Genomic DNA, 13,371 nt, shown 5'->3' on the forward strand with positions numbered 1-13,371 from the left:
ATCCTGGGTGGGGCTGGACTCTCGCCGGTGAACTTGGTCTAGTTGCTTGGAGAGAGGGCGGGAAGGCCCCATCTGCCCCTCATCTGTGTGCTGTGGACAGATACCCCAGGGCTCTTGGAGTCACCATGGTTGCGACTTACTGGCTATCCAATCCAGGTGTGCTTGCTTGGTTGGAGTTAGACACACGTCCCTCAGTGGTAAGGAGCAGGCACCTGTGTCAGTTCATCCTGATTGGTCGTCGGCTCCATGGGCCAACAACACCCTTACCTGATCAGGTGCCACACACAGACACTAGGGTGACACCGCCAGATTTCCCTGAGTACAGGCAGCATATTTGTCAGGATTTAATACAAGCCCCTTATCTCAATGTGCCCTCTCAACAACCCCCCAAGGAGTGATTAGACTGTTTTACAGAGAAGGAAACTGAGGCACAGAGGGGGTTAATTCAGACCTGATTGATTCAGGGTCTGCCTTTGTCACTCTCATGCCCTCCGTACACATTTGCTCCAAGGACATGACAGTCATGACTTGCCACATCCTATCCCCACTGGGGTCCCAGAGTGGGGCCTGTACCCAGAAGAGGAACTGGAAGGAGGTGCCGCCTTCTCTGGTGGGCAGGTGCCACCCGGTGGGATGTGGTAGACTGGGACCTGTGTAACCCTTCAGGCAACAGGATAGCTTGCTGCCTCTCGACAGCCCTGCTTGCCCCCTCTAGACTGACAGGCCTTGGGTGGGGTCCCTGGCCTGGGCGTGGAATGGGCATCCCACAGTGCTTTTGATGAGTACCTTGGGGAAATGCTTCTCCAGGGTGCTGTCATGCCCATGAGAACACACCTGTGCCTGGGAGTGTGTGCCTGAGAGAGGGTAAGAGACGATGTGGACCCAAAGAGTGACCCGACATGACAGAGGCAAGGAAGCAGAGGTGACCACTTCTAGGCCAGAGTGATTCAGTAGCATTCTGTATATTCATGGTGTTGTGCAGCCGATTCTACTGAATTCAAAACATTTTCATCACCACAAAAGAAGACCCTGGACACATTAAGCAATAATTCTGCATCAATTACCCTCTCCCTCCCACTCTGTCAGCCATTAACACACTTTCGTCTCTGTGGACTATAGACTTACCTATTCTTGATATTTCATGTCAATGGAATCATATAATAAGTGACACTTAGTGTCTGGCTGCTTTTACTCAACATGTTTTTGAGCTTCACCTTGTAGGATATATCACTGCTTCATTCCTTCTTATGGCTGAATAATATTTCACTGTTGGTATAAATGACATTTTGTTTATGCATTCATCTGTCAATGGATATGTGGGTTTCTACCTTTTGACTGTTTTGAATATTGCTGCTGTCAACATGTGTGTACATGTACTTGTTTGAATACCTATTTTCTGTTTTGAATATTGCTGCTGTCAACATGTGTGTACATGTACTTGTTTGAATACCTATTTTCTGTTTTGAATATTGCTGCTGTCAACATGTGTGTACATGTACTTGTTTGAATACCTATTTTCAATCTCTTAGGTATATACCTAAGAATGGAATTTTGGAATCATATGATAATTCTATGTTTAACTTCTTGAGGAACTGCCAAACTGTTTTCCACCATTTTGCATTCCCAGCAGTGATGTATGAGGCTTCCAGTTTCTTCACATCTTCACCAACAGTTGTTACTATCTTTTTTTTTTGACCGTAGCCATCCTAGTAAGTGTGAAATGGTATTTCATTGTGATTTTGACTTGTATTTCCCTAGTGACTAATGATGTTTTGCATCTTTTCATGTGCTTATTGGGCATTTGTATATCTTCTTTGGAGAAAAGTCAAGTCCTTTGTCCATTTTTAAATTGGGTCATTTATTTTTGTTGTTGAGTTGCAAGGGTTCTTTATATATTCTGAATACTAAACTTGTGTGGAATATGTGATTTGTAAATATTTTCTCTGTAGAATAGGAGATCCTTGTCACTTTTTTGATAATGTCCTTTGATGTACAAGAATTTTTAATTTTGATAAAGTTCAAGGTATCTATTTTTTTCTTTTGTTGTTCATGCTTTTGGTGTCATAGGTCACGAGGGTTTATCCTCTGGGTTTTCTTCTAAGAATTTTACGGTTTTCACTCTTAGGTCACTGATCCGTTTTAACTTCTGTTTATGGTGTGAGGTAGGGAGCCATCTTCATTATTTTGCATATGAATATCCAATTGTCCAGCACCGTTTGTTGAAGAGACTATTCTTTTCCCATTGATTGGTCTTGGCACCCTTGTTGAAAATGAATTGATCCTAGATATGTGGGTTTATTTGGACTCTCAATTCTATCCCAGTGGTCTACATGTATATTCTTATGCCAGGACCACATGGTTTGATTACTGCAGCTTTGTAGTAACTTTTTATTTTTATTTTTTTGGAGATGGAGTTTTGCTCTTGTCACCCAGGCTGGAGTGCAATGGCACAATCTCAGCTCACTGCAACCTCCGCCTCCCAGGTTCAAGCAATTCTCCTGCCTCAGCCTCCAAAGTAGCTGGGATTACAGGTGTGTGCCACCATGCCCAGCTAAGTTTTGTATTATTAGTAGAGATGGGGTTTTACCATGTTGGGCAGGCTGGTCTCGAACTCTTGACCTCAGGTGATCCACCCGCCTCTGTCTCCCAAAGTACTGGGATTACAGGCATGAGCCACTGCACCCGGCATGTAGTAACTTTTGAAATCAGGAGGTTTGAGTGCTTCAACTTTGTTCTTATTTGTTATCATTTTGGCTAATCAGGGCCCCTGGCAATTCCATGTAGACTTGAACCTTGCTTTTCTATTTGTGCAAAAAGGGACATTGGAATTTTGCATTGAATCTGTCATCACTGTGGGTGACATTAACATTTTAACACCATTGTCTTCCAATTAATGAACATGGGATGTCCTTTTATTTATTTAGGTCATCTCTAAGCAGTGTTTTGTCATTTTCAGTATATAGATTTTTTTACTTCCTTAGTTAAATTTATTCTTGATTATTTTCTTATTCTGGATGCTATTATAAATGGAATTATTTTCTTAATTTCCTTTTTGGATTGTTCATTGCTGGTGTGTAAAAACAAGTGATTTTTGTGTGCTGATCTTGTGCCCTACAACTTTGCTGAATTTGTTTATTAGCTCTAGTAGCTCTTTTGGTGTATTCTTTGGGATTTTCTATATATAGGATCATGCCATCTGCAAATAGAGATAGTTTTACTTCTTCCTTCCCAATTTGGGTGCCTTTTTTTTAATTTTTATTTTTGCCTGTCTAGAACTTTCAGTACAGTGTTGAATACCAGTAGTAAAAGCAGGCATCTTTGCCTTGTTCCTCATCTTAGGGGGAAAGCATTCAATCTTTCACCATTGTGTATGGTGCTATCTATGTGTGTTTTTTTTGTTTGTTTGTTTGTTTTTAAATATGGAATGCTTCATTAATTTGCATGTCATCCTTGTGCAGGGGACATGCTAATCTCTGAATCATTCTAATTTTAGTATATGTGCTGCAGAAGCAAGCACTTCGGATTTTTAATAAATTTCCTTTATTATGTTGAGGAAGTTACTAGCCTCTATTACTAGTTTCCTGAGTGTTTTTATAATGAAAGAGTGTTGGATTATGGCAGATGCTTTTTATGCATCAATTGAAATGATCATTTTTTTCCCCCTTTGTTCTATTAATGTGATGTATTATATTGATTACATTAGTCTGTAGATTTCTTTTCCTGCAATGCCCTTATCTGGCTTTGGTATCAGGGTAATACTGGCCTCGTGAAATGAGGGAGTGTTCCCTCCTCTTCTGTTTTTTGGAAGAGTTTGAGAATTTGTGTCAATTCTTTAAATTTCTAGTAGAGTGCACCAGTGATGCCATCTGGTGGTGGACTTTTCTTCGTTGGGAGGCTTGTGGTTAAGGATTCAATCTCTTTGCTTGTTATAGGTCTGTTTAAATTTTCTGTTTCTTCTTGAGTCAGTTTTGGTAATTTGTGTTTTTCTAGAAATTTGTCTACCTCATCTAGCTTTTCTATTTGTTGGCATATAATTGTTCATAATGTTATATTCCTTTTTAACTTCTGTAACACTGGTATTAAGTCCCCAAATTTCATTTGTGATTTTAGTTATTTCTGTCCATCTTCTCTCCTTACTAGTCAATCTAGCTAAAGGTTTGTCAATTATGTTGATATTGTCAAAGAAACAACCTTTTATTTCCTTGATTCTCCGCTGTTTTTCTATTTTGTTTATCTCTGCTCTAATCTTACTGTTTCCTTCCTTCTGCTAGCTTTTCTTTCTTTTGCTAGTTTGGTTTGCTCTTCTTTCTCTTGTTTGTTTGTTTGTTTCTTTTTGGTCTTCTTTCTCTAGTCTGTCCGTCCCTCCGTCCCTCCCTCTCTTGCTTCCTTCCTCTTTCTTTTGTTTGCTCTTCTTTCTCTAGTTTCTTCTTTTCTTCTCTCTCTTTTTTTTTTTTGGAGATGGAGTTTCACCTTGTTGCCCAGGCTGGAGTGCAATGGTGCGATCTCAGCTCACCACAACCTCTGCCAACTGGGTTCAAGCAATTCTCCTGCCTCAGCCTCCCGAGTAGCTGGGATTACAGGGACCCACCACCATGCCTGGCTAATTTTGTATTTTTTAGAGGCAGAGTTTCTTCATGTTGGTCAGGCTGGTCTCGAACTCCTGACCTCAGGTGATCTCCTGCCTCGGCCTCCCAAGTGCTGGGATTACAGGCATGAGCCACTGCGCCCGGCCTCTTTTCTTTTCTTTTATTGGTTCATTCATACAGACAAGGTCTCACTATGTTGCTAGGCTGGTCTTGAGCTCCTGGGCTGAAGTGATGCTCCCGCTTTGGCCTCCCAAAGTGCTGGAATTACAGGCATGAGCCACTGAGCCTCGCCTTCCCGTTTCTTTTTTGTTTCTTTTTTTTTTCTTGAGATGGAGTTTCACTCTTGGTGCCCAGGCTGTAGTGCAATGGTGCAATCTTGGCTCACCACCACCTCCGCCTCCTGGGTTCAAGCAATTCTCATGCCTCAGCCTCCTGAGTAGCTGGGATTACAGGCATGCACCGCCACACCAGGCCAATTTTTGTATTATTAGTAGAGACGGGGTTTCTCCATGTTGGTCAGGCTGGTTTCGAACTCCCGACCTCAGGTGATCTACCTGCCTCGGCCTCCCAAAGTGCTAGGATTACAGGCGTGAGCCACCGTGCCCGGCCTTCTCTTGTTTCTTAAGATGTATAATTAGGTTATTGATTTGAGATTGTTTTCCTTTTTAAAAGTAAGTGTTTACAGTGTTGTTTCCCTTTAAGTACTGCTTTTGCTCCATATGTTGTATTTTTGTTCTTGTTTGTCTTAAAGTGTTTTCTAATTTTCCTTATGATTGATTTCTTTTTTCTCTTTCTTTCTTTCTTTTTTTTTTTAAGAGATGGGATCTCACTCTATGGCCCAGGCTGGAGTGCCCTGGCTTGATCTTGGCTCACTGCAGCCTCAACCTCCTGGTCTCAAGCCATCCTCCCACCTCAGCTTCCTGAGTAGCTGTAACTACAGGGTGCAGCACCACACTTGGCTTTTTCTATTTTTTATAGAGATGGGGGTGTCACTATGTTGTCCAGGCTGGTCTCAAACTCCTGACTTCAAGTGATCCTCCTGCCTTGACCTCCCAAAGTGCTGGGATTATAGGCTTGAGCCACCATTTCTTTTTTGACACATTGGTTGTTTAGGAGTATGGTGTTTAATTTCCACATATTTGTGAATTTTCCAGTTTTCTTTCACTTCTCGATTTCTAGCTTTGTTTCATTGTGGTTGAAAAAGATACTTTGTATGATTTCAGTCTTTTAAAACTTTATTGAGACTTGTTTTGCGGCCAAACATACAGTCTGTCTGGGAGAATGTTCCATGTGTACTCGAGAAGAATTCTTGAATATATTCTACTCTTGTTCGGTGGCATGTTCTGTACATATCGTTGAGTCTAATTGGTTTAAGTCTTCTATGTCCTTATTGATCTCTCCAGATGTTCTACCCATTATTGAAAGTAAGGTATTAAAGTTTCTTACTATTATTGTGGAACTGTCTATTTCTCTCTTAAATTGTGTTGTTTGTATCATATTTTGATGTTCTGTTGTTCGGTGTGTATATGTTAGTAATTGTTAATCAACATATAATGTCCTTCTCTGTCTCTTGTTACAGTTTTTATCTTAAAGTTTATTTTGTATGATGTTAATATAACCACCCAGCTCTCTTTTGGTTACTACTTACATTAGATTGCTTTTTTTATCCTTTCACTTTGAACCTATTTGTGTCTTTGGATTTAAAGTGATTATTTTGTAAGTAGCATATAGTTGGATAATACTTTTTAATCACTATCTGCTTTTTAAGTAAAATTCTATTGGAACACAAACACACCTATCTGCTTATATGTTGTTTGTGGTGGTTTTCCTGCTGCGGTGGCAGAGTTGAGTCATTGCAACACAGACTACATAGCTTGCAAAGCCTTAAGTAGTTACTGTCCAATTCTTTCCAGAAAAGGTTTGCTGATCCCTGGTCTAGAATGTCTTTTATAGTTTCCCTGGTTATAGTTAACTGCAAATGGTCCTGTTCAGCAGTAGTCTGGTGAGATTCGTCACATGTAGCCTGTTTTGTCTCTCCTGAAGCTTGTGAAATGCAGTTCTTAGAGCATATCTGAGCATCCTCAAGGCCTCATTCGGCTGAGAGGAGAAGCAGGCTTCTACCTCTGAAGCTAGGGTGAGAGGCAGTTTGACTGGGATGTGGCCCCTTAATGGTAGCTTCATTTGTAGGGTGGCCAACTCTTTTGGTTTGCCTGGAACCAAGGCAGTTCCTGGAACATAGGATTTAGTTTTAACATCTGGAAAGCCTGGGCAAACTGGACAAGTTGGTCACCCAGCTGGCTGTTCAGAGTCTTACCTATGCCCCCTTACCCCAGTACCATTCAGGGAAACCCCCAGCTATGCGAAGCGGCGGCGACTGGCTGGCCCCAGTGGCTTGGCATCCCCTCGGCCTCTGCAGCGCTCAGCCAGCGATATCAACCTGAAGGGGGAGGCACAGCCAGCAGCTTCTCCTGGACCCTCGCTGAGAAGCCTCCCCCACCAGCTGCTGCTCCAGCGGCTGCAAGAGGAGAAAGATCGTGACCGGGATGCCGACCAGGAGAGCAACATCAGTGGCCCTTTAGCAGGCAGGGGCAGCCAAAGCAAGATCAGGTAGGAGGGGGCTGGGAGGCCCTGGAGGGGTTGGGAGGGTGGGGTGCCGGGACCTGAGCCAGGAGGAGCCAGCACCGGGAGGCAGAGAGAGGCCTGGTGGTGCCTAGCACCTGTGTAGTAATGGGCTAGGGCTTCCTGGTTGGGGAAGGGAAGAAGGCATCTCTGGAGGTGGGGACAGGCACACGCACGCTGATTTCCGGTTGGAGCTGGGCTTGCCATGAGGACAGTGGGCAGTTGAGGGAGTGTGTTAGGTGGAGAGGGTATGCTCCTACCTGTGATTTAGAAAACACACTGCAGTGTCAGGCATGGCTGGGAAGAGTCAGGGCTGGTGGCCTGTGGTAAGGGGGACAGGGATGGAGTTGCCACTCCAGTAGGGCCCAAAACCTACGGGTAAGCCCCAGCCCTGCCCCCAGGGTATACTCATGGTTTCCCCCAGCCCTGGCGTACCTACAGGACTCTGTGGCTTCTATTCTTTACCCTCACCCTGAGGCCTGGGTCCCTGAGGCAGGGATGCCTGGACCGGAGCCCATTGGCCTCTCTGGGCTGTGCATTGGGTGCTGAGGTGGGCGCACTGGCTCTCAGCTACTTTGTGCCTGGGCTTCTCATCAGTAAGTGGGAATAGTCCTACCCAAGTCATTGTCTTTGGGAAGCCTTCCAGAATGCCCTGGGCAGGTGAGGGATCACCTGGCAGAGTCTGGCAACTGCCGGTGAAAGCACCTGCCCTCCCTGTGCCTTGAAGGCAGGCACCGTCTTCGTCGTTTCCTAGTTTCATCAGAGCCAGGCACTGAGGAGGGTGTTTGGCAGACATTGTTGAGTGGAAGAGTTACATAAACAGTATGTTGTTGTCAGGATGGCCGCCGGCCTTTACGGTTCTGTCAGTCCAGGCCCGCTGTTGGGCTGAATGGCATGTGTATACTAGCTCCTTTAACCTTGACGAACGTACATGTTCATGCTCTATTAATACCATGTTACAGAGGAGCGTCCTGGTACTCAGGTGGGGCCTGTGACGGTCTAGGGTCACAGAGCTACGGGTCAGCTTCACTGGGCCCCAGGTAGACCCAATCCCCAACTTTCTAAGCCTGAGTGTTCAGCAGAGGGCTCAGGGTGCAGCAGGGCCTATGGAAGGCGCCCCTTCCTGTGCTGCCGCCCCTGCTCTGCAGCCTGGTCTCAGCGATGTCTCCGTGTCTGTCTTTGCCTGGACTTGTTGGACTCGCAAGGCTGGCTGTACTGCCCCAAATCTCAATTCTCCCCTGAAGCTTTTTTATAGACCCGCGGATTTTCTAAGGGCTGGGCGGCCCAGTGGCTGAAAGAACACATTCTGCATTCCGGATGTTTCCATCCCGCAGAAAGGCTGCTCCTGAGTTGGAGGCACACGTCGCCACAGGCGCCTCCCTGCATTCATTTTTTGTATGTGTTCATTCATCCTTTCAGCAGACACAAAACTAAGACCTGCTGTGTGAGGGGCTCCAGCTCACCTGCTCTGTGGGGACGGCAGAATTCTGTTTTTTCCTTCCTCGCACACATTCATCGGGTGCCTGGTGCGTCAGAGGTGGTGGGTCTCAGGAGGCTGACAGCCGAGGGCCCGGGCTAAGCAGCAGTTAGGTGGGCAGTGATCCCCTTATGGGGCCGCCCTGGTGAGTGGACAAGGGTCTGCAGCTCTCGGGAGGGGCTGAGGAAGTTCGGTGCCCCGAGGAGAGAAGTCACCTCTGGGGGAGGCGAGGCTGGGCCCTGCACCGCGCGGGTCTCAGGCGGCGGCGGCGGCTCCGCGGCGCCCTCTGTCGGCTGAGCCGGAGCCGGGACCCGACCCCCATCAGCCCCCCAGTATCACACGGGGCACGGCGGGGCGAGTTTGGGCTGAGAGCCCGTCACTTAACAGCTGGCCCAGGGGTCAGGATTTTAGAGTAGTTCAGGTGTTGGCAACTGCGTGATGGACAGCCCACAGGAGGGGAAGGAAAGGTGCCCCTGTGTGACTAGAGCGTAGCAAATTGCCAAGCCCCAGGGAGCCTGGCTCTTGGAAAAGCGTGTGGCTCTGGCCTGCCTGGGTACTAGGGAGCCACTGCAGGCTTCTGAGCAGAGCCCCAGTGGAGGAGCGAGAGCTCAGGCTCTACCCCAGTCTGGGAGTGGTCTGGGGGAGGTGGGCATCACGCAGTGGGCGTGGGCAGGGGCCGGTGTCCAGGACGAGGGGACACAGGCCTAGAGGGGGACTGGGCACCCAGCGATCCGGGCCCTGGACCTGGAGGGGTGGGGGGGCGCCCCTCCCTCCCTCCCGTTCACCGGCTCCAGGCGGCTTTGCTGGTGCCCGAAGCCCCCGCCCCATCCCCCGCTCCCACTAGGCTGCCCTGACCACCGTCCCGCGTCCGCGTCCGCACTCCCCCTCCCAGGGGTCGGCGGCGAGGGGAGGGCGGGAGGGAGGGCGCGAGGGCCGCCACCACCGCCCGCAGAGGGAGGAGCCCGGCCATGGAGGAGGCGGGGCGCGGGGCGGCCGCGGCATGGAGCGAGCCTGGCGCGCCCAGGAGCGCAGCCCCGCGGCCCCGGAGCCCTGAGCGGGCGCGGCTCGTGCGCTGGCGGGAGCGGGCCGGGCGCGGCGGCACGGCCCATGGAGCGGCTCCGGGCCGGGCCCCCGGCGGGCAGGCGGGCGGCGGGCGGCGGGCGGCGGGCGCTGCGGCGGCGGCTGCGGTGAGGCCGGCGGCGGGGCCGGGCCGCGCGCCATGGAGGCCCCGGGCGCCGGCTTCGCGTGCCCGCTGCCCCCCGGCATCGCGTCCGTCACCTACGTGTTCGTCTACAGCCCGAGCGGGCCCGGCGGCCCCGGCCCCGCGCCCGGCCCCGGCCCCGCGCCCCCTGCGCCCCCCGCACCGCCGCCCCGGGGCCCGAAGCGGAAACTTTACAGCGCCGTCCCCGGCCGCAAGTTCATCGCCGTGAAGGCGCACAGCCCGCAGGGTGAAGGCGAGATCCCGCTGCACCGCGGCGAGGCCGTAAAGGGTGAGGGGCGCGGGGGGGCGGGCCCGGCGCGGGGAGGGGGCGGCGCCGCGCGCGGTGCTGGCCGGGCCGGGGCAGTGGCTCTGGGGTCTCCTCTGCCGGGGCGGCCTTGGGCCCTTGTGGGATCCCTGGTGTCACAGTGAAGGGCTCTGCCTGGGGAAGGTTCCTGCCGTGCGGGTCCCTCTGGTGCTCTGTCGTTTCGGGCTCCCTGTGTCACCACGGAGGCTCCTCTCTCGCCATGGGCGTTTCTGTGTCCCCGGGGGTCTCTGCCTGAAGGACCCTGTCCCATTACAGAGCTTCCTTGCATTGCGGGGTTCCCGTGGCACTTCTGCAGCTTCTCCATTGGAGGCCCCTGCGATGTGGGGGACCCTTGCCGTCGTGGGGTGTCTGTGACGGTCATGTGGGTGTTTGTGTTATGCAGGCTTCTGTCAGTGGGGCTTCCTGTGTTCTGGGGGGATCGCGTGCCATGACAAACCTCTCTCATTCTGGGGGTCTCGGGGCCATCACTGGGCTCCTAGCCTCAGGGCTGGCTGAGGTGGAAACAGCCCAGCTGGTGCATCACGTGGCCTCACCCACTGGCCACAGCACGATGACCCCGAGCTCTCGGCAGTGACCCCTGGGTGGGTGACAGAGCCAGGATGGGGGTCGGTTGAAGGGGCTGGGGGAGCATGGTCAGCTGGGGGTGGGGGCAGCAGCAGGAGTGTGGCCCCTGCCCCTGCCTGCGCCCCTCCCCGAGTGTGTCCATCTGTGTGTCTCTCTGTCCCCCACATGCCCACCCTGTACCGAGCCCATCTGTTCCTTTCTCTCTTCTGCGTGGATCCCAAAATCTTCCCAGGGAAAAAGCTGGGAGAAAGTGGGAAGGGAAGGAGGGAAAGGGCAGGGGGTGGGTGGGCAGAACCTGCTCCTGAGGTGGGGTAGGCGCCCAGCTCTGCTCCCCACTGACGGCCTGTCTGGCTTCTTCCTCCAGTGCTCAGCATTGGGGAGGGCGGTTTCTGGGAGGGAACCGTGAAAGGCCGCACGGGCTGGTTCCCGGCCGACTGCGTGGAGGAAGTGCAGATGAGGCAGCATGACACACGGCCTGGTGAGTGACCCCACGGCCCCCCGGGCAGCTCCCAAGGGGACCACCCCTTCCAGTTTCCCTTTGGTCTCTCTTGGTGCTAAATCCACATGGATATTCATAGAGAAAAGACTAGAGGTAAACTCAAACAAACACTCAAAGTAGACGCAAACTTGTGTACCTGACACAGACACGTGTGCACACACTCTGCATATACTTGGGAACATGCGTGTATGTAACCTGACACTTCACGTGCAGTGGAGACACATAGGACGTGTGTGACGGGGCCACTGTCTGTGTGATCCCACATTGACTCCCAGTGACTTGCACCCCACCAGCACAGTCCTTCAGAAACACCAGGTGTGTGGAACGCATGATTCCTGCGTAGCTGGCAGACATGTAAGGAGGTCAGTGTGAGAAAAGAGGCGTTTTTCCAAAGTGGACAGATTGTCCAAGTGGGCAGAGCAGGGAGGCCCGGAGCAGCCAAGAGGAAATGAGGCCAGTTGGGCCTGGAGGTGCCCCGGTGAGTGCCCTGGGGCAGGGATGGTCTGGTGAGTGCCCTGAGGGCAGCAGGTGAGGGTGGGCTGGTCCTCAGCCTGCAGGGAGGATGTGAAGGTGAAGGCTGCAGCTCCTGGGTTGGTGAGTGGCTGCTGTCCAGCCCTGCTGACCATCTGGTCCTTTGGGGGCCCCCGGGCTGGAGCTGGGTGCATGTCTTGGGGGTGCCCTTGCAAGGAACCCTCAGGGGTCCTGGGAGGCCCCCAGATCCATGCATGTGCTTCTGTCCTGGAGAGCTGGTGGGCCAAGCAAACCTCTCCTGAGTGATGGTCACTGGGGGCCATCGGTGGTGTGTCTGGATCAAGGGTGCATGCACCCTCCCTCTGCATGTGAAGGGCTCAGGCCTGGGGTTACTGTGTCCCCATCTCTGTGTCCCCAACTCTGAGAGTTTCCCAGCGACTCCACCCCTGTACGGCCTGGACCCCTGCCCTGTGCTGAGCTCAGCAGAGGCCCAGGGAGGCAGGAGCTTTGCCACTGACCTTTTCCTGGGCCGGTGCCCTTTCCTCCTTCCTTGGCCTGGTTCTGCCTTGCTCTGACAGCTCTACTGGTGGCTTAGAGTGTGGAAGGGACTTGGCCCCCTGTTCTCAGCCCGCGGAGGGTGGATAGGGCAGGGTCCAGATGGGAAATGGTTTCAGAGATTTGGGCCCTGGTTCAGACAGTATGGGAGAGGGGAGGGGAAGGAGAGGTAGGGGGATCCACACCTGTGGCGGGAGTGGGTCTTGAGCTCCCCCACGTGGTGGTGAGGAAGGTTCTGGTTTGGGGACTGTGTGGAGTGAGGGGCATTTGGACCTAAGTCTGAAGCTGACGGGGAGGGAGGGGGGTTTAGGATGGAGTCAGAATTGGAGAGCAGCAAATGTTTTTTAGGTGTTTGTCATGTGCTGGGCCCTGTGCTGGGAGCCGGGATCACGGAGGCTCAGCTGGAAGCCTTGTGGGAGCAGTGGCTGTGACGGGGGCCGTGTGAGCATGGGAGCTCCCTGGGCTGGCCTGAAGGAGTCAGAGAGGGCCTAAAGCAGAGGCATTGTCTGAGCTGAGTCCTCTAGGTGGTCAGCGGCTGGGGCTGAGGGGACAGCCGTGTGTGCAGGGTCCGTGTGGCTCTCTACAGCTGTGTGTCAGCAGGGCCTGCTCTGAGTGCCTGGCACAGTTTTAGCACTTTTACACGTATAAGTCGTTGACTCATCCCAGCAGTCCCAAGAGGTGGGGCCACTTGTTGTTATTCCATTTCTAGGGGGTCACATGGCCCTGAGGGGCAAAGTCTTGTTTGCAACATAGGCAGCAAGTTCTATGTGAGTGAAACGCCTGCATGGGGTGAGGGGCGAGGCTGGCGTGGGGACCACGAGGGTGGTCAGGTGGCATGGAGTCAAGTGACAGTGTGGCATCATGGCGGAGGGAACCCAGCAGCAGTGTCTGATTGTGCAGGTTGTGTAGGATCAAAGCCCGGGCTGGGCAGAGCAGAGCAATGGAGAGGAGGGTTCAGGTCTGGGCTCCAGCCAGCAGCCATGGTGTGTGTGACCTGGGGAGTGAGTGTCAGAGGTCCCGGGGTAGACGGGAGTATTTCATGAGTGGGCAGCGGGAGAGGGACCTGCGGAGGCT

At 51.8% G+C, this 13,371-nt stretch overlaps 1 protein-coding gene and 1 non-coding gene across 7 annotated transcripts in view; one reads left to right on the forward strand and one right to left on the reverse strand.

Moving 5' to 3' along the window:
- Positions 1-13,371, forward strand: part of SHANK3 (SH3 and multiple ankyrin repeat domains 3) — a 58,971-nt gene that overhangs the window by 12,430 nt on the left and 33,170 nt on the right. For all 6 annotated transcript variants that reach the window (XR_010133137.1, XM_055374491.2, XM_055374490.2 and 3 more), the window contains exons 11-13: positions 6,920-7,193; positions 9,979-10,172; positions 11,137-11,250. Coding sequence is in view for 5 of the 6 variants with exons in the window: in XM_055374491.2 (XP_055230466.1) it covers positions 6,920-7,193; positions 9,979-10,172; positions 11,137-11,250 (582 nt within the window). In the remaining variant the exon portion in view is untranslated. The remainder of the gene's footprint in view (positions 1-6,919; positions 7,194-9,978; positions 10,173-11,136; positions 11,251-13,371) is intronic.
- Positions 3,414-3,517, reverse strand: LOC129529670 (U6 spliceosomal RNA). Its single transcript, XR_008675219.1, has one exon. It is a non-coding gene; the product is annotated as a U6 spliceosomal RNA (small nuclear RNA).

The sequence above is a fragment of the Gorilla gorilla genome, chromosome 23, assembly GCF_029281585.2.
Source record: "Gorilla gorilla gorilla isolate KB3781 chromosome 23, NHGRI_mGorGor1-v2.1_pri, whole genome shotgun sequence".
Lineage (NCBI taxonomy): Eukaryota > Metazoa > Chordata > Mammalia > Primates > Hominidae > Gorilla > Gorilla gorilla.